The sequence below is a fragment of the Squalius cephalus genome (genome assembly GCF_949319135.1).
Source record: "Squalius cephalus genome assembly, chromosome: 9".
In the NCBI taxonomy this organism is placed as follows: domain Eukaryota; kingdom Metazoa; phylum Chordata; class Actinopteri; order Cypriniformes; family Leuciscidae; genus Squalius; species Squalius cephalus.
In genome coordinates, this window is record NC_137130.1 from 25,386,982 (window position 1) to 25,413,686 (window position 26,705).

Sequence of the window (26,705 nt, forward strand, 5' to 3'; positions counted from 1 at the left end):
ACGTCATTCAAACCAATTTACTGTGTGACAAATGTTTTCATGATTTGAGTAAAAAAAAGATTTGATTAAATGTGTGACATTGATGAGGGAATGTTGCCAGTATCAAACAATTGTCAACAAAGATGTTGCTAAAATAATCTAGTAATAACATCATCCAATTATGGACATGGCTGCAAACGAACATTTATTTCAAAGCATTCATCATGAGCACTTTAAACCTCTCCAAATCCACCTTCTTCAAGATGTAGACTTTGTGAGTCTTCTTCAGAAGGCCAAGGTGATCTACAACCATCATTCCCCGGCAGTGGTTCCCCGCCAGCTCCACAGTGACCGCTCTGTGTTGGGTTTCAACAATATATTTCTCGTCTATGGCCGCTGCCATGGCATAGGAGTCACAGGAGATGAATCCCTGCCCCGCCACCAGCTCCTTCTCAATCCTCTCGCTCCGGCTGGACTCCATGCTGTGCTTAAAGATCTGCTTCATAAAGCGAGCCTTATCTGTGTCCTGGGCCAGCCAGCCATCACAGAACTCCTGAAACACAAATGCGCAAATATTATATGACAAAGATGCTGTGTATACAAGAAAACACCAACAGTTGTATTTACATTATACACAATCATCTATTTAGGTTGTTATATATATTTTTTAAGACATGAGGATCTCACCCAGGGTAATTTACTGTGACAGGTGAACTCCCAGGTTGCAATGTAAGTTGGGCAAATGAATTCATTCAGGACAATATAAGCTGCTTCAGGATCAGCTGCAAAGTTGAACTCTCCACACACAGTGGTGTTCCCACGAGCTAAAGAGAAGCGGTCGTTATTTTTCTAACCTGCTTGAAACATGTTAATATGGAAGACCAGCAATACAGATCAGATTGATAATAATGTTTGCATTTAAAGTGCTCATGATTCTGGTTTAGGGCTGGGCAATATTGCATTGCATAAAATTACTATTCATCCTTTGAAAAAATGTACACTACTGGTCAAATTAAGGAAGCAAATTAAGAAGAATTAAGAAACACAACTGTTTTCAACATTGATAACAACAAGAACCATTATTAATAACCGAGCACCAATACTAATTGAGCACCAAATCATCATATTAGAATGATTATTGAAAGATCATGTGCCACTGAAAAGTAATGATGCTGAAAATTCAGCTTTGCCATCACAGGAATAAATTACATTTTAAAATCAAAAAGAAAATAGTTTTAAATTGTAATAATAGTTCACAATATTACTGTTTTTACTGTATTTTTGAACAAATAAACACAGCCTTGGTGAGATTAAGAGACATCTTTTGTTCAAAAACATTCAAAAATCTTAATTATTACAAACATTTGACTGGTCGTGTTTATCTCTAGATTTCTATTTGTGCGTTGACATGGCTTAAAGGCCTTGATTCATTTTGTGTAAATTGTGACCATTTCCATTTATTTCATTGAGAGAAACCATCATTGCAGCTAAACTGACATCACTGCCGAGTAAAAGTTAAATCTTTTTAGATATTTACTTTGAACCAATTCATCAAAGCGGTCACATTAAACTTCACTGAAATAAATGAAACTTAACAGCTCTAATATTGGATATATTGCCCCATCCTATTCTGATATAACAGTACGTTTTAGGGACTCACAGTCTGTATTGCCACCCATAATGTAAAGGCCTTTGAGTTTCTTGGGAAAGGAGGGGTCCAGTTTCACCGCCAAAGCCACATTCGTCAGCGGAGCCGTGGCCACTAAAGACACCTTAGAGAAGCAGGAACAACACATGGTAAAATACTTGAAATGCATGTTATTTCCATTAATCAAATATTTGCAACTGTAGAATCATATACACCTCTCCAGGATTCTCATCGACTATTCGGATCATGGCGGACACGGCGCCCTCTTTCTGGACCAGTTCCAGACCAGGAGCTTGGGGGTCTGGGGCGTCCCCGAATCCATCTTTGCCATGAAAATCTCCAGCAGTGACGGTTTGCTCCAAGAGCGCTTTAGTCGTTCCACGAAATACAGGAATCTAAGAATTCAGAGACACAATCAGGTTTTCTGATTATGCTGTAAATGGCAGTCACATGCTGGATAAATACATTACTGTGCAGTAAGAAAAGTTACTCAGTTATTTGAGCTCAAAATATCTATGCAAACAGCTAGAATTATAACAGAATATATTTCTGAACATACAGAAATCCAGTATATATACAGGTGCTGGTCATAAAATTAGAATATCATCAAAAAGTTGATTTATTTCAAGAATTCAACTTAACAGGTGAAACTACTATATTATATAGACTCATTACATGCAAAGTGAGATATTTCAAGCCTTTATTTGTTATAATTTTGATGATTATGGCTTATAGCTTATGAAACCCACGAAATCAAAATCCCAGAAAATTAGAATATTACATGAAATCACACAGTAATTACAGAGTAATACCATGGTCATTGAACCAAGTTTTGGTTCTTTTGGCAGTGTGGGCCGGTGCAAATCCTGCTGGAAAATGAAGGAAGCATGAAGTGCTCTGGACATGTCCTGGTAGACGGCTGCGTTGACTCTGGATTTAATAAAGCACAGTGGACCAAAGTCCTCTTTTCTGATGAGAGCAAATTTTGCATCTCATTTGGAAACCAAGGTCCCAGAGTCTGGAGGAAGAATGGAGAGGCACACAATCCAAGATGCTTGAAGTCCAGTGTGAAGTTTCCACAGTCTGTGTTGGTTTGGGGAGCCATGTCATCGGCTGGTGTTGGTCCACTGTGCTGTCCACTCAACGCAGCCGTCTACCAGGACATTTCCAGAGCACTTCATGCTTCCTTCAGCAGACAAGCTTTATGGAGATGCTGACTTCATTTTCCAGCAGGATTTGCACCGGCCCACACTGCCAAAATAACCAAAACCTGGTTCAATGACCATGGTATCACTGTGTAATTACTGTGTGATTTCATGTAATATTCTAATTTTCTGGGATTTTGATTTCATGGGTTTCATAAGCTGTAAGCCATAATCATCAAAATTATAACAAATAAAGGCTTGAAATATCTCACTTTACATGTAATGAGTCTATATAATATATTAGTTTCACCTGTTAAGTTGAATTCTTGAAATAAATCAACTTTTTGATGATATTCTAATTTTATGACCAGCACCTGTATATATAAAGTATATATACAGTATACAGTATATATATATACACCTTGATATAACATATCCCCTGCTAATTCCCTAGACTTTTAAAAACAGTGAAGGGTCATTACGGTGCATAAGACAAAATAATTGCTGAATTAAAAAATAAATAAACCAGTTCAAAAGTTCACATATGCTTGATTCTTAATGCTGTGTCATTACCTAGATGATCCACATTTTTTTTTTCTTTTGAGCTGGTTGTTCATGAGTCCCTTTGTTAGTGCGGAGCAGAATGGTTCACCAATTTTTGCAGGTTGTCACAGTTACGCAAACATTGCACAATACTTGTAGGACATACTAATGGGTAAAAATATAAGCTCTTTGAAAAACCTCTGCATCAGGAAGTATGACATCAAATATTTACTAAATAAATAACTGACAAAAAGGAGCTAGTATTATAATTTCAAAGCCAGTATGCAATCAAAATTTTGCCTAATGACTTCATTGAAAATCCATGAAATATAAATTGACCTTTTTTATGGAATATTGCAGCATTTTTATAAATTAATCTGTGCATGCCATTATTTTTTTTAATTCATGTACCCTCGTAATCTTTAATTAAAATATCTTCTCCTCCCGCTTACAGCAACATCTCCTCTCTTCTCTTCTCTTCTCTTCTCTGATGACGTGTTTACTGGCGTGAGGGGGGGGGGGGGGGGGCAACCTGTCACTCACATCAGAACAATAGCAAAACAACAACCATTCAACCATCCAATCAATAAGCTATTTGCTGAACGACACACGAACAAACAGGAGGTCTCACTGCCTCCGCTTTTTGTATAAAGTGTTTTTTTTTTTTATAAACTTTTTTTTTTGGTGAATTAACCCTTTAACAAAGCAGGAAGCACAAACAAGAGACCTGAACCGGAACCGATGAGACCTGATTTTCAGAATACAGAAGTTTGTTGCACATAACCCCCATTACCGTTGGACAAAATCAATTCCCGCCCTTCATTTTTCCTTGTTCAAGTAGCCATTTCACTCGGATACAGAGTTGCTGAGTCCGCAATTGATTTTTCCTGTGAAATTGAGTTAATTTTAAACTTAACCCCCCCCCCTCCTTTTTAATAATTAAAATAGTAAACTGTATTTTAAACTAATAATAATTCTAACATCTAATCTTACTTCTTTAGGCCTAACATTCTAAATTTCCTGTGTCAAAACCAGTGGAACATTCTGAGCTAGACAAAATCAAAAATATAACAGTATAGAATAGTCTCATGACATATTGAGTAATCAACTGAACTTCTTTTCCATTTTTTTTAATGATTTGATCTAAGTTTGCTTCTACCTAGAAACAGAAGGGTTTGCATTTGAAGAACCAATCAACTTGTAGGGAAATTATGTAATGTTTCATGTCATTTTTGCCATGCTCCTGTTCTATAAAAACTGTTGTATTCTTTTGGCTGGTGAGATTCTCTCTGAAATTTGTCTGAGATCCTCCGGTCGTGATTAAAGCATAATCAAAGGCATTGTCTGGAGTCTGTCTGATTAATGCTACGCACCAAGATAGTTAGTGAAGCTTACTTGACACTTTGATAGTGTTATAGGGAAAGGGACGAGACGTCGTCCGAACTCGAAGCCAGTTGTCGACTGTAGACGCAGAGCTAGAGTATAAAGATTATTGGGTGTCGATTGGAGACGACCCGGGTAAATTTAAGTCAAGTCAAGTCACCTTCGTGTATATAGCGCTTTTAACAATATGAATTGTTTTAAAGCAGCTTTACAGTGATAATAGGAAATTAAAGTAACATAGATTGTTTTGGCTTTACAGCAGCTCTAGGATAAAGTTATTGTCCAGCTAAAGTTAGTTTTGATAGATTGATTCACTTCCTTTGTGAAGATCATTAGTTATTAACTTAGGGGCCGCTAACACGACACCGTTCAAACAGAAAACCCTCAACCCTGCCCATCCGCACAAAACAGTGCTTGGTGTCTCGTGAACGCACTCCCTGAAATAGGTTCCAAGGTGCAAACGATTGTCAGTCAAGTGCGAAAGAAGAAAAATCTACCACACACCACTTTCCAAGCATATCTCACCTCCAGACGCTTACACACTTTCAGGACACGCAAGACATTCTTGCAGACGTTTTCTAATGAAGTGTTGCCGTGAACGCAGGTGATGCCCAGGATCTGTACGTCCGGCACTGCCAAAGCCATCATGAGAGCCTGAGCATCATCCACACCGCAGTCCACGTCCACAAGAAATTTCTTCATGCTGACTTCTGCACAAAGATATGAGAACAATAGTAATTTAGTTGAACAACAATTGGTGGTGTATCCTGATTGTCCAGGCTGGTAAAAGTTGTACATTCAAAAACCACATGCCTTTCGAGGGCTTGAGCAAGAAACTTCATAAAAGTACTGATGGACACTTAGGATAAACATGTCAGCCAAATGACCAATTAGATTAGTAGCCTACATGAATGACTGAGGACTCTGCGGATTTATCTTACCTGTAGTGAAGTGGTTGCAGATGTTCGTGTGAGTTTCTTTAAAGCTGTCTGATGCAGTCGCGAGCTCTCGGTATCTGTAAGAGGAGTCAGTTTATTTGTCGGAGGAACTTTGGATAGTTATTACGCAATCATGTTTCATATAACGTTAAGGTTTTCCCATTAAACGTGTTAGACTAGCGCGCGCTCCCCCATAATCTGAGATATAACGTTACTGTAGGTAAGCCAACACAAAATCAACACAAAACATTCATAACATGCTGTATTGTAGCTTTGCCAAGCTAAAAGTATATGAAGTACTGTATAAAGTTTCTAGTTTGAGCATTTTTTTATTATTTTGATCCCATGGACAATACAAGAAAATGCTGGATTTTTCTTTTTTCCAATTTTTTAAAAAAAAATTCAAACTGACTTGAGGAGAACATTTGTAGGCTATATTATTTTAAAATATACAGAGATTATATTGAACGATGAATTAAATTTGATGATTATTTGGTGATGTAAATAAAGAAAATTACAGCAAGATGAGAGCTTATAAATGTGTTATGTGTATCTAGATGTGCATGTGTCAACAGGGTGCAAATTTTAAAAAGAGGATAACACGGTGTAGGCAACACCGATTTTTGTCGTTGTTCTCTGTACTGACAGCACTCCAAATTTACAAAAAAAAATTAGCTCAATGTTAAAATTGACCGGAGTTCTCCTTTAAAACCACTAAAGCCATGTAATAAGTAAGCACGTACTGTATGAGAGAGTTGACACATTAAATACTTATGAAAATTATGTATTAATACATGGACAGTGATGAATTCTAAAACAAGAAGCTGCATTGGCATAATACCATATGCAATGGACAAAAAGTTGTTAAACAAATAAAGTCTGGATGCAGAGGTGGACAGTAACAAAGTACATTTACTTGTACACTTTTTGAGTATATGTACTTTACTTGAGTATTATTTTTTCAGGAAACTTTTTACTTTAACTTCACTACATTTGAAAGACAAATATCGTATTTTTTACTCCACTACAATTCTGTCAAGGTCCTTGAGTAGAAAGTAACATCAGTAAGTGGATGATTTTGGTTGCAGGGGTTGCATTTTGGTTGGAAATGAAAGTCGGGTTGACGTCAGAACCCTGCATCTGATTGACATCAGAACCCGACGTCAGATTGACGTTGGATATTGATTGAAAATAAAAGTCGGGTTGACGTCAGAACCTGACTGATGTTGGTTTCTGACGTCAACCCGATTTTCATTTTCAACCACAATACAACGTCTGTCCAACGTTGGAGATCAACGTCAATCTGACATTGGATTCTGACATAAACCTGATTTTCATTTTCAACGTTGGGTTTGGTCTTCTAAATGCGACTTTTGTCACTTTTTTGGTGCACACTAGCTTATAGATAACAGTAAGGCTAACATATTCATACTAAAAGCCAAAAAACTTTAAATAGGGCAATATTTGAGGGAACAGCCATTTGGGTGTCCGAAACCATTGTGGACGTTATTGAGTGCACTTACTCAATCTCACATTCAATCCCACTAGAACTGTGTTCTAGAAATAAATTTGATATTGATATGAGGGTAGGTATACCTATAGGCAGGCGTAGATTCAGAGGCATAAGGTACTGTAAGTACATACAACAATGCAACAATAATAAAACAATGCATTGACATTTACTTTTTACTTTTGATACTGAAGTATTTTTAAAAACGAGTAGGCTACTTCTGTACTTTTACTTAAGTAAAAATAGGTCTTTACAACTTTTACTTGTAACGGAGTAATATTTGACCAGTAGTAGCCTATACTTTCACTCAAGTAAGGAAGTTGTGTACTTCGTCCACCTCTGTCTGGATGTAAATTTCATTTCAGTAGCCTATATTGTCCATAAATACCTACTCAGGCTACCTTTTGTCAGGTCCCAAAAAATACAGTATTCACCCTACAGCCTATAATAAATGAACAAAACAAAAATACTGTGCCAGCTGACTCACTGTTGATGAATGGTTAACAAAATAATGTTCTCAATTTCAATAAGACAACGTATTAGAGACGCATTGAAAGACATAACATATCTGATAATTGTCTTAACCAGTTGTGCACAACGTGTGGACAACTGAGGGTAACACTGAGACGTTACTAGAAAACTAACGTTACACCCGCGCGCATAAATGTATCAAGGCAAAACTGACGCAGTCATACAGCAAAGCGTGCAATTATTATTATTTTCTTTCAGTGTTATCACCATAATATTGCAAACAGCTAGTTTGTCCACCTCAAGGGGTTATTTGTTGCTACACTCATGACATAGCCTTAGTGTTTTTAGCCCAGGCTCTACACACACACTCACTCATCTTTCTCCCTCTCCTCATCCTCTTCACTGTGCGTGCCGGGTCCTCCTCCTGCTGCTGCTGCTACAGAAAACACATCGGTTATTTTTACACGTTTTGCCTGTTTCTCTTTTTCGCGCACTTCCTCCTCGCTTTCCTTACGTTTCTTCCCCATCATGACTATTCCCTGCTATTCCCCATCATGACTATTTTGACAGATGCACACCGACACTGCACGCTCGCAGCCCAAAAGGGGAGGTGTTTAAAGATGTGATTGGGCCAGCCTAGTGTCAGTTAAGAAAGGAACCAATGGGACGCTTGTCTACGTTTTTCATGGGTCGGTCTTGTCAGAAGCAAAATAAATAAATAAATACTACACTAACTTTTTTTGACAAATGCATTACACCAGCTCAGAGACCCCAGGAGAAGAGGGTTTTTCTCTAGGAGAGGAGGTATTAACATTAAGTAACTTGGCATCTGACGCACAGAAACGCACGCGGAACTGTGTCACAGGTGTTGTGACACCTGACTGACAGATGAGTTGAGCAGCTACACTGGCATAATTCTGACACAAAATCCTAAATGAATAGCCTAATTTAGTGATATTGTAGATGTCAATTAAACGCATTGCAGTCAGTTAAATTTTTTGTCAGTTTGTGGCACATCTGTATTTGACTGGCATGTGCCACTGAATACCAGTGCTTCAGTGGGCTATGTCGTGTATCACAGGGTGGACCACTCACAGTTGTGTGCAATTTCAAAATAAAACGGAATTAATTATTTCCCAGAGATTGCTAGTTGATATTTTATAATAATGTCCATCCGTATGTATCCAAGAAAAAAAAAAAAAAAACTCTTGTAATTTGTAACGGGGCAGATTCGGCTTTCTGAGCCGCCGAGCGCCCCTTGGAGGATTGCACGGGAAACGGTGTATTAGTTGTAATACTGTTACCTATCCATCCAATACAATAACGGTACAATGCAATAACGGTATTAGCCTATTATATACTGTATATATTGGGGGTTCTCTGTAAAAAATAAATTACTATCGTATTTATATAATAATAAATAAGATAAAAATGAAGATACTTCTGTAGACTACTTATAAATGTTTGAGCTGAAAGTGATATCTTTATCTTCACACCCTTTTGAAATTAATATGATGACATCATATCACATGCATCCCCCCCCCGACAAAAGTATCTTAATTTTTATCTTATTTATTTCTATTCTGAATACTATGTTGCCTTCTAACCCGTAAAACTGTTGTGTTTAAATTCTAATGTGAAATGCCTGTCAGCACGTAAGTGCTTTGTTTTTCATAACGCTAAATAGGCCTATTGTCTCTTCATAGAAATATATTATCTTAAAACGGAGAAAAAAATGGTCTCTTCATTTTAAATAGACAGAAATATATTTAATCATGTCTATCAATGTAACAAATGTGTTTTTAATATAGTTATGTAAAATTAACATTTAATGATCTATTAAATACATATTTATTTGTAAACTAACTATATAAATCTATATTGTCAGTGCATAGTTCTACAAATAAACTGATTCTAAGCATTTATTTATCATTCAAACAGGTGGAAATAGATAAAGATTGGACATAAGAGATTTCTTATCTGGTGAAACTTGCTCAGAATGACTTGCTCTCCATATATACAAAGCTGTGAGAAGTTTGGACTTTGTGCACACAAGATATATAAGTAACAGTCAGAATGAGCCACACCCAGCAAATATGTCAGATCGTATCTGCTGAACACTTTTATGGAGCAAAATTCTTTTGATACATTTTTGCCAGCATAGAGCTGACATTTGCAAAGGGCCTAAGAGGAGTTTGGAAAACATAAAACGCTGTAGAATGAACATAGAATGGTGGATCCATTTTATAGATAAACATAAAATGTACATACATACACACACGTCTATATACGCGCTTCACGTCACTGATTTCACACTCCATCAGTAAGAGCAGAGTGTGAAGGTTGAATTATAGCACAGAAATATTTTTGAGCCACTTTGAGAGTATTTTGGAGTTTAGAAGTCAGAAACCCCTTTTCCTTTACCAGCATCACAGTGCCCTGGCCACTGTTCTGGAAGAAGAATGGCTCAGATTCACTCTGACCACTGCGAAGGACGTGTATCTTGTCAAATTGATGCTGTATTTGCTGCAAAAGGAGGGTCTACATCATACTAATAAATTATTGTGGTCTAAAACCAAGTGTTTCATTTCAGTTTCTTGTCTGTCTATATAACATAGCAGTGAACAAAGCAATAAAGTAGCTTAACATTTACGCTGGTATGTTATTTTAATTTTAAAGCTGTATGTTTGGGGAAAGAAAGAGGCATTTTGTACAGCAAGGTATTTGAACATACATAAAAAAAAAAAAAAAACACACTGAAAGACCAATAGGACACCATTCTCTGACAACATAGCAGTGCTTTTGCACTTACAATAGTGAAGAAAGAAACATAATAAATTAAATGATCAAAGTGGTAAAATAATTAAATATACATTTATTAAAAATAGCAATTAAGTATAATCTGAAATAACACTAGTAGCCTACCTTCCATGCAGTGCATCTGGTTCAAATCTAAATAATTTTAGCAGAGGTTAAGAAAGACACATGCTCTTGTCTCCCAAGTTGCAAATTTAAGCTTTCAGTAGTTCAATCTTGCAATATACAAACCAGGAACTACACTCCAGTTGTGCATTTATTTGTGCAGATACAAAGGCTGATGATTTCTCACTGTGGTCATTACATATAGTCTTTTATTATGTTCAGTAATGCAACATTACGGATTTCTTATAACTATTACAATAAAATAAATAGTCTAAATGCACCCTTCTGCTTTCCGGAAAACAAAAAAATTCAAGAAATATTCTTCACATTGTAGGACCAGTTGCAGCAGTGCTCCTTATTAGATAAGTACGGACATTCATATCAACCAATACAAACGTCCATCAAAGAAACTTTGAACTATGAAAACATATACAGACAGTCAATGAACATATCAATAGTGTCTTCTCACATATTTCTCATATATTCACACTGTATGCTCACTGTACAGAGACTAGCTGTGCTTGGCAACAGTACGAGGAAGCTTGTCCTCTTAAACTTAAACTCTACAACCCGTACAATGCAAGTCAGGAGGGCAGAGGCCTGCATTAAAGCACTAACACTTTCGTAAAGAGAGAGTCTTACGGTAAATAAATAAAACAATCTGCCACGTCACAAATAGTCACATACAGATTTCGAAATATCTACATATTTATCTAAACAAATGAGTTTGCAATGGTGGACTCTCTTAAGGCAGCTAGTTTTGTGTATACTTGAAATGAAGTGATGATTAACAATGGGGTCTATACATTGATTCTCTAACTTAACCTGACTTATCCTTATAAATGTTAAAACTGGCTTTGGGAACAAATCATCTACTATACCACAGCACATACACGTTACCTATAACCTACTGAACTTTGAATACAATCTAAAGTATGATAAAAACACAGCTTTGCTTCAGTGCTGATAGTTTCAACCTTTGCATTTCAATACAAAGACCAAGTGTGGTGCTGGAAATGATTTAAAATGTACTTAACTAAACACAGATGGAATGAATTTGGGATTTTTTGGGAACTGCTCTGATAAATTAAATCAGGGTCTTTTTTTAAAAAAAAAAGAAAAGTAATTTAGAATCTAACAGGTCTTCTTACCTGCATTCAGTGCAACAACCAAGCGAGCTACTCATATACCTTCACGTTCTTTCCCTATCTCCTTTCTTCTCAGAGCCACGGTTCATAGAAGAGGTTCGGGGATCTGAAAATATTAACAGTGTCATCTGGATGATAACCAGAGTATGACTGTGCATAATAAAACTTTTCCTTCAGATATGTGGTAATAAAGTAAAGCGAACAAGGAGAAACATGCAGCTCTAGTCCCAGCGGGCCAGAACAGCGGACTGCTTGTCAGCTCAAGTCTCCACTTTCCCATAGGTGCCCTCTGGTGGTCTGTACTGCCTAGGGAAAGTCTTCAGCTGGAGGGAGTTGAAGGCATATTTGCGACTGCCTACGTTTTTCATGGTGTTTTCTCGCCGGCAGCCCTCGCTGTGGGACCAGAGAGGGGATTGAGAGACGGGGATAGAATAATGCGTAAATGAAAGACCCCTAACTGTAAGTGTGGTCTCACCTGCGCATACAATCCAAAGCCTGGGTGAAGACCTGCGGGGCCATGCAGTGCTCCTGCTGGAGGATATGACATTGCTCCAGGGTCACAGACATGGCCGTGCGATCCTTTGCGCTCTTGCAGCTGGTCACGCGCACACCATTCAGACGCCGACAAACCTGAAGCAACGAATGAGAAAGATGTCGTTGCGTTAATGGCTGTTACTAGAAGTTGTGAGAAGTTCCCATATTTATACTATTTCGGTAACACTATTTTATGGTGTCCGTGTTACAGAGTAATTACTTAATTAATTACTTAGTAGTAGACGTTGTAATAACATGTAACAAAATGTAATTAACATGTAACTAAGTTATGGAACAGCCTGTACTTACAGATTGTAATTACGCACATGTAATAGGCAGCTACTGTTACACATGTGTAACAAGCCGAGATGGATAAGGTTTATAGATACACATGAAGTACACTTAAGTACAATCTTGATACACTTTATTTTACGTAGCTTATCCCTGTGTAATATTATGTAATTGCAATGTAATTAGGAAGCTACTGCATGTATTTAAGCTGTGAACTAGTGAGTTTAAATCAAACTAAGGCAGAGATGGATAAGGTATGTATACACAAAGTACACTTAAGTACAATCTTGATACACTTTATTTTACGTAGCTTATACCTGTGTAACATTCTGTAATTTTAATGTAATTAAGAAGCTACTGCATGTATTTAAGCTGTAAACTAGTGGGTTAATTAAGATGGATAAGGTATGTAGATACACATGAAGTGCACTTAAGTACAATCTTGATACACTTTATTTTATGTTACATATGTGTAATGCTACAGAACGTACAAAATTACCATGTGTAACTGAAGGCTTTTCCCGACCTTAGTAGCCTAAGTACTTGTGTTACATTGTGTAGTACTAAGTACTTTCTTATATAGTTACACTGTACCAAGTCTGTAACATGCATGTAACCGACTCGGCTTATTACATATGTGTAACAGTAGCTGCCTATTACATGTGCATAATTACAATCTGTAAGTACAGGCTGTTCCATAACTTAGTTACATGATAATTACATTTTGTTACATGTTATTACAACGTCTACTACTAAGTAATTAATTAAGTAATTACTCTGTAACACGGACACCGTAAAATAAAGTGTTACCGTGTAGATAATTAATGCACAAAACATTCGAATTTTGTCGATCGACAAGGACTGTAAAGCAACCAATCAGTTTGTTTTGTTCCGTGTCATGTTTAGTGGCATTAGTCAACGTATTTAGAGATTCTATGACTTTACATGCTTCACATACTTTTGAAAATCCAGCATTTAGTTGATTCTGATAAGCACTTATTGTCACAGTTGTAAACACAATGGCTTTTTTCCATGAGGGGGTTTGGCTTCACGACATCTTTGTTTCCAGGCGGACTGTTAAAGAACGCGACACACACGTCTCCTGAAAATCCTGTACAATTCAACCAATCAGATGACGACTTCATGTTTCCAATTTTGTGCGCCATACGCATCAGACGATTAGCCAACGGACCGTGGGCTCACATCTGAGGCTGATCGCATGCACACTTCAGAAACTCGCCAGAAGTAGTTGGTCATCTGGGTACTTTTTGCCTACTCTTTTATGAGTACTGTGAATTCGGACATACTTCTTTTGTAACATACTGTTTTACGTCTACTATAGGGAAGTATGAGATTTCAGACGCAGCCCAGAACTGGCTCTCTTTTCATGAAAACATGTGACAAGTAGGTGGCAAAAAAAAGTTGCGCAGCGCTTTGTGTACCGGGGAGTATTTCTGCTTTTCTAAAAGCGCCATCTACTGTCAGAGAGTGAATCTGCATTTTCTTTCAACCCGCCTGCTGTTTTTCACTCATTGGTCTGAAAAATTGTGTGCATTTTTGTGCCGAACATTATAAGTGGTATGAACAGACCTCTAGGCACAAATGAACAATAGTAATGGTGGATTGCTGTACCTCTGCTGCCAGCAACAGGATATCCACATTCTTGCTCTTCCTGGCATTGACATTTTGACTGAGGAATTTGAGTAGCTCAGGCACACAGTTTTGACTGCGAGAGCGGGGGAGACCTATGGATGGAGACAATTAACTTGTTAGGACCGACAGAAAACACCTACTAACTTTCTTTCATAAAGGGACATGTGAAAAAGACTAGTTAATATATTTTAAATGTACTAAATTGCAACTTCATCATTACAAATGTGTAATTAGTTACAAATATATTTAAATACATGACATATAATGACATTAAGGTATATTTTAGTTTACCATAAATGCTTGTCAGTCCATTCGACAGTTCACTTTAACCATATTTCAAAGATATGTACATATTACATATAAAGTATTTAAGTACAAATTGAGTGGTTCACTCAAACATAAAACATGCAATTAAGTGTCTGAAAACATTACAATCACTTCACTCTTAAGTATATTCTTTGAAAGTATTTTATATCTTTATCTCTTTTTAAAGCATGAGCAGTATAGGTCAGTCAGTGTATTAAAAATGAGTGTTCAGGACTCACAGTCTTCAGGCAGCACTTCTTTAAACTGGTCATAATAAGATGTAAGACGAGCTAGACTCTCCATATTCAATACTTCCTGCAGCGAAGTGTCTCCAAACCTTAATAATGATATAAACAAATATATTAAAGCTGAACTGTAGAACTATTTTTATACAGAATGTACAATGAATAAATACATTACTTGTTAAAATCGGGCTGCAAACTGCTTGGTAGATTTCACTACACTTACTTTTCTGCTAGCGTTTGTTGCTCATTGATTCCTACATTGAACAACACTGGTTGAACACGCAACAGCATCCCATTTTGGATCTCCCTTGGCAACGCATCAAACATCACCCCCGGTAACGGAACACGCACGTTAAACCCATCTCTGTTGCCCGTGATGACAGGCAGCATGTCGGGGCTGAAGCTGGAGGTTGCCTGTGTGACTTTAAAGGTGACATTCCGAAGGTCCATGACGCCTACGCTCATGTCTTCCATCATGGAGAGTTCCTCCCCTTAGAGACGAAAGAAGAGATCTGAGTTAACATATTCAGATACATTTACCACCATACATAAATAAGCTGAATGTCAAAGCTGAATTGAAATGTGCTTGTGTGTTTACCATAGGTGCTCAGGAGACCCTCAAACTGGACCAATAAGCCGATGGTGTGGAGTTGTCGGAGGAAGCCACTGTCACTTAGACAGTTCCTCAGCTTTATCACAAATCCACAGATCAATGTCGTCAGCTACGGAGGAAAATGCATTTTATTAGAATGGATATGAAATGTTAATTTGCAGTCAGCTGGGAAAATTTCTGTACACTGGACAATGCAGCATTATTGCATTACTAAAGTTATCTTTTTAGAGTACTCTGAAAGTAGAACCAATTTTTAAGGAATTGCAACTTTTTATTTCTCAATTCTGACTTTTTTCTTGCCATTTCTAATTTATATCTCACAATGCAGTTTTTTGACCCCCAGAATTTTTCAGAAAGTCGCAATGATTTTGCCATCACTGCCAATCCTGGTAAAACTAATGCATTATGGGACAAACATCCATATGGCAAAAATAAATAAATACTGTGCCTGGCCACAGTATCAAATATATGCTAAATATATTTAGTTATATTTATTCAAATTGAAAATATATTTAGTTTAAGCCTTAAATATAAAGGTTTAATATATTACAAAATATATCACAAAATGTACTTAAAATTGGCAGGAAAATACATTTCCAATCTTAAAAAACATTTGGGTAAATGCAAAAATATATATAAAAATAAATAGGACAAATACTAAATAGGAAATATAAAGTAACAAAATCTTATCAAAGATATATTTATGTAAATATAGCCATATAATTTGGACCTTTTTGATATATTTGAAAATGTATATTTTTCAGTATGGGCAGGCCCTGAAAAAATGACTATGTATTTTTATTGATACTCTGACAATTTAACAGAATTAATTTCACAGAATGTTATAAATGAAAAGGGGTCCCAGTCCCTTTCTACGGAGCACATTTCATGTGGGCCGGGTTATATCTGACTCTCAGTAAAGTGATGTTGTGTATCTCTTTAATTAATCTTGTACTAACTGTCTGACAGAACACCACATCTCTGCGGTACTGTAGTGACAAACTCATGGCGATAGTGGGAGCGCTGTCTTGCATCAGTAGAAACACCATGGACTTCTTGGCTTTGTCGCTCATCATGGCTACACACTCGTTCAGAGTGGTCAGGAGGGGATACAGAGCATCGCTCCATTCACCTAGAGCCATAAACCACACAGCTAACATCAGGAACAGACATAAAACTGGACAGCCGACATATATAGTTGCAGATGGTAAACATGATTTGCATTGAGAAGCTTACCAGGAGAGGAGCCCTCAACACTGGGACTATCTAGATTAGGATAGATAGAGAATAAGGGTTGTTAAAGACAACTATGATAATACTAATTATTTTAATATTATAATTTAATAATACATTAATCAGTACAAAAAAAAGCCAACACCATGCAAACACTGTTCATGAATCTTGTGATGTCGTTTTAGGGTTGTTAGCATAGACGCATATATATCCCAATATAAGCAACAACAACCATGTATTATGCTGCATTCCATTCAACACGGAAAATGCTGGAAATTAATTTACTACTTTAAATAGTGCAATTTTAGAAATCCATAATTTTGCGATGCAGATGTCACACAAATATGGTGACACCCAAAGAGATATAAAAAGTTACAAAATAAACAATATTTTTTGAAGCAAATCAAATGTTTGAATGAGTCAAAAGTTCCTCGTTGCTGATGATCATGCACATGCAGAACAAATGCTAACATTGCATACTTCAATATTATATTTAAAGTTAATATATTGTAAATCAAATGTACTTCATCATTACAAATATATTTAAATACATGACAAGTTTAAATAGAATGTTTACCATAAATGCGTGTCAAGTAAATTTAGGAGTACAACTTAACCCCTACTCAAAAAAGCACTCTAAAGTTCAGCTAATTACATTTAATATAAATTTACACTATAATACTTTTCATTTAAATCCAAATAGCATGAAATTGAGTGTTAAAAACATAACATTCAGTTCCCACTTAACTATATTCTTGTAAGGTATATTATTTACGTAAAAAGTACTCTTTTAAAACTATGCTAAAGTGTACTTCTTTTTCCACTTTCATTGTTTTTAATTTGGCGATATCAAGTAGAAATGCAGCATTATCACATGTGCCACTAAAAGAGGATGTAAAACTGAAAGCATATGTGGTATTTGAGCAGTTTTTAAAAGGAATTAAAAGAAAACTAACACAGGATGGAACCTACAGGAGTGAGTGTTAGGACTGGATGGGCATGCAGGGTTCAGTAAGTGTGATGAGGAAGGTGAAGAGGACTGATCTGAAAGAGGTTGTGATGAGGTCAGGGCGGTGGAGGAGGAAGGGGAGAAGAGCCTGTCACCAGGGTTGATCCAGAATGCATTGCCCTGGCTACCTCTCTTGCTAGTGTCGGCCTGTTGGTCAGACAGGAAGACGTCTTCACTGCTGTCGCTCTGCAACCGTTCTCTCGTCAGCAGCCTGTCCACACAGCGGATCACACACTCCAGACTCTTATCCACATTTTGCCAGATCTTTTCCTGGAGGAGAAAGCGAACATTACAGAGGACATATTTTCAGAAGTCAAATCATGAAGGTCTCTGAATGACCTTACCCACTCCTCCTCCTGCCAGTTTAAATTCATGGATGCTCTGTTCCCCTTCCCGCTCCATTTGGCCTGTGGAGAGCCTTGATCGCTCCTCAGGACCACACGCTCAGTGTCGTGGGTGGACGGAGAGCCTCTGGATGCGATGAACTCCGGGCGCGCAGCACTCAGTGCCTGGATAGCTGTAGTTAGCAGCTTACTGTCACACACTGTCACCAGCTGCCGCGTCTGAGAGAGACAGAGAGGATGGCGCAGACATTGCACTTACTCATTAAGGGGATATCAAAAGCTTTTACTTGGAAGATCTGTTGAGCATGAGAAACATTACATAATAGCTACAATAGTTCTGGGGTTCTCAGAAGCAGAAGTCATCATAGTTGTGTAAACTTCTAATAATGCGGAATGAAAACTACTACTTGCTTTCCCTTTCGCTCTAATAGCAAAAAAAAAAAAAAAAAAAAAAAGATTACACAATAGCGTTTCAATGACTTTCCAAAAGACATATTTTTATTATAAATTGGCATTAAAAAATAAAAAAATAAAAAAAATAAATTATTTATATATATATATATATATATATATATATATATATATATATATATATATATATATATATATATATATATAAAAAATTATTTATGATGTTATGATGTCTTTCTAACTGTGGAAATGTGTCATCACAATCTGTGAAAACATAACATTTACAAACTAATGCTTAAATATAAAATAAAGATTTACTGCACAAGAACTACAGATCTGTTAAACATTATAAAATGTCTTAAGAAGAGCCACCCACCCAGACAGGATTGACATATAAAGTGACCAACCAAAAATTGGTTTCATTTATGTGCCATTTAGAGCGGGTTAATCTGAAATATATTATACCACAATAATACAGTTGTAATGATATATAACATTAAAGTTAACAGAAAATGAATTAATAGAGAGTAATAGAGATATAACATTCTAAAGGCCGCCGCAGACTACAAGATATACGGGGCGATTTTGGAGCGATCTCTCCCCCTCCGACAATCCTAGGTAAAGTCAGATTATGGGATTCTCTTGATGGTTCAACAGATTATTTTATCAGATTTTCCTGTGGTGTGAGGTGTTTTAACTAATTTAATTGCTAGTTTAAGTGCCTCAGGCAAAACTCAGACTATATCTTTCAAAGAGTTGTACTGTGTGCCCTTATTAAGTTGCGTAAAGTCAGCCAATCAGATGAATTCAGCCTGCTCTTGTGTGCAATATGCATTAGACGGTCAGTAAACAGTACGTGGTCCGTGCAAAAGCCTCTAACCTTTTCTGTCAGGATAGCGAGAGTCCTCTCCAGTGCATTGGTTGAGCGTTCTTTGGCAGCGCGGGACAGCCGCTCAGTGTAGTAGCTGACCTGCGTCTTGAGAGTGTTGATATGGGAAATGATTTCTTTAGCTTTCACCACATCCTGTGGCTGGTATCGCATTGAGAGTGGAGCTGACTCTCCAGCACTGAAACGAGACAGAGCATTAAAAACAAAACAACAACACAGTCTCCAATTCCCCATTAGTTATCACTTGTTCAGCTGCGCAAGCTGTGACCAAGAGGACTATACTGCAAATGAGATGGTGTGATATTCAAGCACACACAGAAGACGTACACAAACACAAAGTGCACACGATCGGATGGAGTAGGAAAGCAGTTTTGTGCTAACACATCATCATTGAAAACACAAATGTTGGTGCAAACAAGAAAGATCCTTCAGATGTAATGGAAGTAAAGGACTCGACGCTGACTGATCATAAACAGGATGAAACACCTTCACATGTGAAAATGACAGGAAAACAGTCAACAACCCTGAAACTCACCCTTCACCCTCATTTGCACTGATCAGAAAGCAAACAACATAAGGGCAACTGATTACAATCACAGTCATGTAATAAGTGTGAAATAAAATGTCAATATATTAAAAAAATGTGAGACGGATAAGAAAGCAAACAACATAAGGGCAACTGATTACAGTCGCAGTTAATGCGCTAAATGTGAAATAAAACAGCAACATATACACACACATATATATATATATATATTATAAGTTCCTCACACTACAAGAATTAAGGCCCGTTCACACCAAGAACAATAACTGTAATGATTATAATATTAGCGTCCACACCAATGGATGATATAGGTCTGGCAAGTCTAAGCAGGCACTGCAGTTTTGTTTGTCTGCAACTTTAAATGCTGAGTTCAAGATTAATAATTCCAATAATATTGTTTCTCTATGCTGTTATCATTATAGTTGTGGTGTGGACTCTGCTTTTTTTATATTAACCCTGTTAGACATCAACCTTCTTAGTATTCCCCAATCAAGTGATTATAAACAATATAACAAGAACTTTGTTTTATAAAAAAATGCCTGTTTCCCATTCATTTTTTGTAAAAATTGTATAGGGTTGCTAAATAGCCGAGGTGTGTAACAGTGTAAGTATATATTTTTCTGCACAACAATAATTGAATCTTTAATGACTTTATTCCACAAGGTGGTAATGTCTGTTACACAATGATGAAGTGAAGTTTCACTCATAGTTACTGCAGGCAGAAAACAAAAGAATAGGAAGTGTCATCAGCAAAACTTGAAATGGCTCAGAGATTTACTGCAGAGCAAATACTGAACGCAATCAAATATTAGTGTCACTGTCACTTGATGGTGGATCTGGTGAAGAAGCTGTCAGCGATCAAAATATTGATTTTGAAGATTTTGAAAATTATAGTTTTAAGTTTGAGAACCTGTTTGAGATTGTGAATATGATCCAGATGCTGAATGTACTGAGAAATGAGCTCTGATGAGGACAGTGATGATGGTATAAAACATCCGCTCAAACTGAACCCTTCCAAGCTCTAAAAGGTAACAAAATATGCTTTATTTTATTCTTCTGTAATTGTTACTCTAATATCAGGAGAGTTTTATATTACCGCGACAGGTAGAGATCCATCCGTGTTAGATATAGATCCGGGTCGCTAAAGATCCAAATATGTAATTATGATTAGCGAAACATTCATGCATTTAAAGGTTAAGAACGATATTTAGAACTATATCTTTATTGTTATCATCCTTGGCGTAAACAGGTCTTAACACACTAAAAAAGCCAAAAACCTAGCAGAGCAACACAAAAAAGTTTATTAATATTTTTCACCAAGACTTTTTAATAAAAGGTCTTACTGCTTTTTGGCTTCCTCAAATTTTTGAATGAGTTTCCTCAGTCCACTGCCCTTAAAGCCCTGATGATGCGCCGCAGGAGCCCCTGTGGTCACCACGTCATATGTGCGATCTGATCAAAGATGTACGTTATGTAAAGACCAGCCCTCCACTGAAGAATGTCTGTTATGAAATGCACATATTGACCATCTCACCATAGCCAGACTCGCCATGCACTCTCATCCTCTGAACGTGGAGGTTTGTAGGCATGAACTCTAGTTTTTTCTCTCCTTTCAGAGAGCTAGATTTGAAGGAAGGACCTGCAGGATAGTAGGTGAGAGGAATCAGAGAAATAATACAATGTTGAAATATCTCTTCCTCTGTGACAGCGGCTTTACACATGAAATCTTTCTGGTTGAGTAGGAGCCACCAAACTTACCCTTGTATTCGTGTAGATTACTGAGAGTCTCCTGATAGGTGAGGATGATAGTCTGGTACTGAGTAATGATCTGTCTCCTCAGATTCTCCCAGCAAGGGGACAACTCGCCCAACTCTTCTAGCTCACAAACCCTGCGTGCAGATAGAAATGTGCAACAACATACCATAATCTCATTTAGAAATATGATATACATTCATAGTGTTTGAGTGTGGTTAGTTAGAGGCTAATGACACGCTAATGTCACATTACTGCAATGCTCTGCACAAATAAAAGGCTTGACTGATTCTTCAAAAGAACTCAAAAGATTCTTTCTGAGCATGAACACTAACTGTGAATTGGGTTTACCTGGCAGCATCTTCCTCCAGCAGTAGTTTGGCGAACTGTCTTGGTATGTGCAGGGAAAGCACGCTCTCTGCCATCTGCTCCAGCACACGCAGGTGATTTCCATCCGTGGTGGGAAATCGGTACATCCGTGAAATAGTGCCTCCAAACACTGCAATCAATCAATCAATCAATCAATCAATCAATCAATCAATCAATCAATCAATCAATCAACCAACCAACCAACCAATCAATCAAACAATCAATCAATCCACCAATCAATCAATCAGACAGTCAGTCAGTGAATCGCTGTACGCAACTGGAAAATGCATGGAAAAGAAAAGCTATACATTTTTGTCCTACATTTTACTGCATTGAATCATTGTAACTGAAGCATTGTGTACTACTACTTGAAATCATTCGTTTGAAATAAAATGATGTAATCGGCATTGATGAAGGTTTGACATTATACTTTCATATTGAATTGTAAGTGGTATTATCTTGCATATCCGTTCAAAAGTTTGGGGTCAGTACAATTTTCTTAAATTTTTTTTTTTTGAAAGAAATGAATAGTTTTATTAAGCAAGGATGCATTAAATTGATCAAAAGTGATAGTAAAAACTTTTATATCATAAATTATTTCTATTTTAAATAAATGCTGTTTCCACAAACATGTTAAGCAACATTGATAATAAGAGGAAATGTTTCTTGAGCATCAAATCAGCATATTAGAATGATTTCTGAAAGATCACGTGACATTGAAGACTGGAGGAATGATGCTGAAAATTCAGCTTTGCCATCACAGGAATAAATGACATTTTAAAATATGTTAAAATAGATAACACTTATTTGAAATGGGAAAAATATTTCACAACATTATGTTTTTACTTTATTTTTGATCAAATAAATCCAGCCTTGGTGAGCATAAGAGACTTCTTATGCAAAAAAAAAAAATCTTCATTAAAATCATAAAAATCCCCAAACTTTTGAACAGTAGGTTGTATCTAATCATTCATTTATCATGCATTTACACTTGACTACTGTTGATTCTTGCGTGCAGTAACTGAAAACAAGATATATGCTAAATAATGCAGCATTTTACTTATGCAGAACTAAAGTCTAAAACCTAAACTTAATTAACACAAAATGTTGCTTCCTCAAAGCACTAGTATTTCTTTAAGGCAATCCTAATCTAATTATAGTCTTTATAATCTATTCACATCCAATATTTAACGCTCTAGAAATAACTGCTCTTGTGTTTCTTTAATGGATGCAGGAACCATTTTCCGAACCTCTTTCACAGCTGTCATGATGCCTGTGGCATTCATGAATCTTCACAGCGGGAAGTGAACGCTATGGCCCATTGATTCAGTTATGAGGGGCACATTTAGAAATAAACCGCAGCCTCCAGATGGAATGTAGCTGCAATAATTAAGAAATAAAAATGCACAGGTTTTGTACAGTATATAGACATCAAAATTAGACACTCACCTGCCTTTAAAAGACTGTCTTTACATAAGGAGGCAGATTTAGCTTTTACTCCCATAGATTCGGTCAGACTTTCATCCACCGGTAACACCATCTGTGAGAAACATAAAAATTATTATATTGAAGATTTGTCATCAGACACAGGTTTACAGAATTAAATAGAGACTTATGGCTTAAATGGAGGGTTATTCACCCAAAAATTTAAATTCCATCATTAATTACTCATCCTTATATCATTCCCAACCCGTAAGACCTTCGTTCAACTTCAGAACACAAATGAAGATGTTTTTGATGAAATCTGAGAGCTTTCTGTCCCTCCATTGACAGCTAAGCAACTACCACTTTGACGCTTCAAAAAGTTTATAAAAAGATCATAAAACTGATCCATATGAATTGAGTGGTTTAATCCATATTTTCTGAAGAGACTCGATCGCTTTATATGATGAACAGATTGAATTTAGGCTTTTATATAAAGTGGTAGTTGCGTAACTGTCAACAGAGGGACAGAAAGCTCTCAGATTTCATTAAAAAGATCTTAATTTGTGTTCCGAAGATGAACGAAAGTCTTACAGGTTGGGAACGGCACGTGAGTGAGCAATTAATGACAGAATAAATTTATTTTGGGGTGAAATATCCCTTTAACAGTAGTGTAGTCCCCAGTGTTATTTTAATAATATTTATATACAGTACTATTATATTTATTAACATTTTCAATTAGCTTTAGTTTTTAAATTTCAGTTTTAACTTTAATTTTAGTAATTGTAATTGTGTTTGGTGCTTTTGCCCTTTTTATTATTTTTTATTTATATATTTAACTTTAATTTATTTATTTAAATTTATTCATTTTAGTATTAATATTTTATTTTATTTCAACTTTTCTATTTTTCATTTCAGTTTTATTTTAATTAAAATAATTTTTTAATCGTTTTAAATAACCTTCATGACACTGAAACTACTGAAAGTCTTGCCAATGGACACTCACCCTGCCGTTCACGGTGTCTGAACGTGCCAGAGGAGCTCGCTGGTCTCTCCTCTCCTCCATCTGCCATGCGATGATGGTGATGTTACCCATCCGCTCACTCTCTGCTGATCTGAGCCAGCGAAATGCACACAAATACCCGTCAGACTACATTTCCTGGAATTCCTGCTAATGTTATGCTATGGGATTACATGTTGGCTTTGTACCTATATTTATCTCACATACCGCAGTGTGAGGTGTAGCCTGTGGTGTTTGTCTTGAAGCAGCTCTTTTACTGTAAACATAGCCGAACCGAGCAGGTACATCTAATAAAAAAAGAGAGTCAAGTTTATGAGGCTGAGCAAAACAGATGCAGAATGTTAAGAATAATGTGTGTTTCTGTCTTACAGTCCCCTGTGAGCGGTCCTTCACATCGTAGACAGACAGTTTGATCTGAGTCTGCTGGGTAATCAGAGAGTCCTGGAAGAAGGCAATGCTGCTCAAGAAGATTGGATTGCTGGTGCCCTGTGAAAAAATAAAGTAGGAAATGCTAAATCTGATACTTTATAGGGCAAATTTCACACCAAAGGTGGATTGTAGCAGCAAACATCCTTGAGATAAAACTGTTTCCTAAACACATGTGAAACACAGCATTTCCATATTGGTTTTGTTCGATTTCTCTATATTTGGCTGAGTGTTTGTTTGGGGGCTTGCCAATGTATTAGATTTCTCTCATTTTTGACCAGTGTTCTTGAGGGGAGAATCATTCATTGAAGGTTTGTAGTGTAACAGTTCTTTAGCAGCGATCTTAGCATGTCGTCCTTCAAAGAATCTTAACCCAAAGTCTTATACATGAATACGAAAGGGCTACAAACAATAGTGAACTGCCATATGAGACATCTACCCTGCAATCTTCTCTGAGTAATGCTGTTTCCTTGTTATTCACACCTATTTTTTTCTACGGGCCATTTGGTTCACACCTTTACTGACACTGTTAGAGTTAATTGCATTCTGAGGCACAGTCCCAATGTAAATGCATTTGACTAAAGATGACTGAAAATACATATAATCTTTCAGTTTGTTCGCAAATTATATTGGTAACACTTTATTTTACAGTGTCCATGTTACACGTTTAATGTTACTATAGTAATACATATAAACTATGCATAATTACACACAACTAACCATAAACCAAACCCTAACCCTAAAGTAATTACATGTAGTTAGCTATTATTACTTAGTGCTTCAATGCATAATTGCACTGTAAGAAGGACACCTTAAAATAAAGTGTAACCATAACCATTAGATTATCTTAACCCATGTAAAGCCTAACATAAGAAATTATAGTCAAAAGAATCTTAGTATCTTATAGTAAGAAATGGTTTTAAATAGAAATGGGTTTTGAAAAAAAAAGAAGAAGTGTTTTTTGTTGAGTATCATATTTGATATGTGACTTTTATGGCTCATATAGTATGATATAGGAGAATATGGAGCTCATACTTGAGGACGAAAAAACACAGCAGTTTTATTTAGAGGCCCAAACTGTGCAAAATTATACAGTTTGGCAGAAGTTGCTGATATTTATAAGACCAAAAAGTAAGATGAAATTCTGATAGCTTTGTAATGTAAATCAATGATATTTATATCAGTATAGCAAACTACTTAAATACATAAATTGCATATAAATATCAGTTGTCACTCTATCCCTGCATCCGTGTACGGCTACTTCCATTGTATATAGTAGGTGAAAAACAGTATGTGAGCAGATTAATATGTCTGAATTCATTGTATTCATAAAAAAGTAGACGAAAGGTGCCCGGATGACCGGCGAGATTCTGTAGTGCGCAACCGATGCATACTTTACTATCCCATGAGGCCGCGGGAGAGGATTTGTGAATGACGCAACTGATGCTGCAGGTCACATGACAGTGACAACATGATGGAGTCGCGAATCAAGGTTTAAATCAAATGTGGTACCTACTATACATTATGCAATTTCAGATGCAGCATATATCTCCCAATAATGTCTTAGTAAGATTGCATGTAAAATGTGTTTCAGCATATTCTGGTTGAGAACCACTCACTTGGACAGAAATAAACATGTAAATCGACCAGATCAGATGGTTATACCATGTAATATTGTTTGAAATGAAATCCAAAGAATAAAAACAAGGTATATCATGGTAGGTTTTCTAGCACATCTCCATGAATCCATCCTCACCTCTATAATTTCAGTCTGTGCATGTTTGGTCCAAAATGCCTGTGGAGGGGTGGTGCAACTCACTGCTACAAAGCTACTGGGCTTACGGTCCAGTGATGGAGTGACCAGCTCACTGCATGCTGGGAAAAGAAGGACAACAATTCAGTAAGTTGATCATGAAAGAAGGGAAGTGATTTAGTTGTGATTGTACTCAGAGTAGC

At 36.7% G+C, this 26,705-nt stretch overlaps 2 protein-coding genes across 10 annotated transcripts in view; both read right to left on the reverse strand.

The window, feature by feature from the left end:
* Positions 1–165: 165 nt before the first annotated feature.
* LOC307164385 (nucleoside hydrolase) lies at positions 166–11,965 on the reverse strand. 6 transcript variants are annotated; one of them, XM_079881201.1, is made up of 8 exons: positions 11,691–11,965; positions 7,990–8,053; positions 5,640–5,713; positions 5,224–5,408; positions 1,843–2,022; positions 1,640–1,751; positions 667–803; positions 166–532 (listed from the first exon to the last, which is right to left on the reverse strand). In XM_079881201.1, exons 4-8 carry the CDS (start codon positions 5,398–5,400, stop codon positions 185–187), a joined length of 954 nt encoding a protein of 317 aa, XP_079737327.1. In that variant the 5' UTR covers positions 5,401–5,408; positions 5,640–5,713; positions 7,990–8,053; positions 11,691–11,965; the 3' UTR covers positions 166–184. The 6 variants fall into 6 exon arrangements, with proteins under 6 accessions (XP_079737327.1, XP_079737326.1, XP_079737325.1 ...); XM_079881200.1 differs by lacking the exon at positions 11,691–11,965 and adding an exon at positions 8,112–8,217 and having other exon boundaries at positions 7,990–8,050; XM_079881199.1 differs by lacking the exon at positions 11,691–11,965 and adding an exon at positions 8,132–8,181 and having other exon boundaries at positions 7,990–8,050.
* inpp4aa (inositol polyphosphate-4-phosphatase type I Aa) overlaps positions 10,269–26,705 on the reverse strand; it is a 28,540-nt gene continuing 12,103 nt past the window's right edge. Inside the window, exons 4-24 of one of the 4 annotated variants that reach the window (XM_079881193.1) lie at positions 26,506–26,624; positions 24,693–24,809; positions 24,531–24,610; positions 24,309–24,417; positions 23,330–23,420; positions 21,863–22,010; positions 21,518–21,648; positions 21,294–21,398; positions 21,103–21,211; positions 19,751–19,768; positions 19,207–19,393; positions 17,916–18,134; positions 17,700–17,841; positions 16,566–16,595; positions 16,289–16,461; positions 15,315–15,438; positions 14,940–15,207; positions 14,711–14,808; positions 14,145–14,257; positions 12,163–12,317; positions 10,269–12,080 (exon numbers count right to left, since the gene is read on the reverse strand). In XM_079881193.1, the coding sequence (XP_079737319.1) occupies positions 11,948–12,080; positions 12,163–12,317; positions 14,145–14,257; positions 14,711–14,808; positions 14,940–15,207; positions 15,315–15,438; positions 16,289–16,461; positions 16,566–16,595; positions 17,700–17,841; positions 17,916–18,134; positions 19,207–19,393; positions 19,751–19,768; positions 21,103–21,211; positions 21,294–21,398; positions 21,518–21,648; positions 21,863–22,010; positions 23,330–23,420; positions 24,309–24,417; positions 24,531–24,610; positions 24,693–24,809; positions 26,506–26,624 (2,669 nt within the window). In that variant the 3' untranslated portion in view covers positions 10,269–11,947. Of the gene's footprint in view, positions 12,081–12,162; positions 12,318–14,144; positions 14,258–14,710; positions 14,809–14,939; positions 15,208–15,314; positions 15,439–16,288; positions 16,462–16,565; positions 16,596–17,534; positions 17,842–17,915; positions 18,135–19,206; positions 19,394–19,750; positions 19,769–21,102; positions 21,212–21,293; positions 21,399–21,517; positions 21,649–21,862; positions 22,011–23,329; positions 23,421–24,308; positions 24,418–24,530; positions 24,611–24,692; positions 24,810–26,505; positions 26,625–26,705 lie in introns of all 4 variants that reach the window. The other 3 variants (XM_079881191.1, XM_079881194.1, XM_079881192.1) reach the window with 3 other exon arrangements.

Bases quoted from the DNA above. Each gene is read 5' to 3' on its own strand.
- LOC307164385 (XM_079881197.1), bottom strand. From the start codon at position 8,147: ATGATGGGGAAGAAACGTAAGGAAAGCGAGGAGGAAGTGCGCGAAAAA. The intron at 804-1,639 runs GTGAGTCCCTAA...GCTTCTCTTTAG, and splicing joins TATGGGTGGCAATACAGACT to CTCGTGGGAACACCACTGTG. The intron at 533-666 runs GTGAGATCCTCA...TTTGTGTTTCAG, and splicing joins GTCACAGTAAATTACCCTGG to GAGTTCTGTGATGGCTGGCT.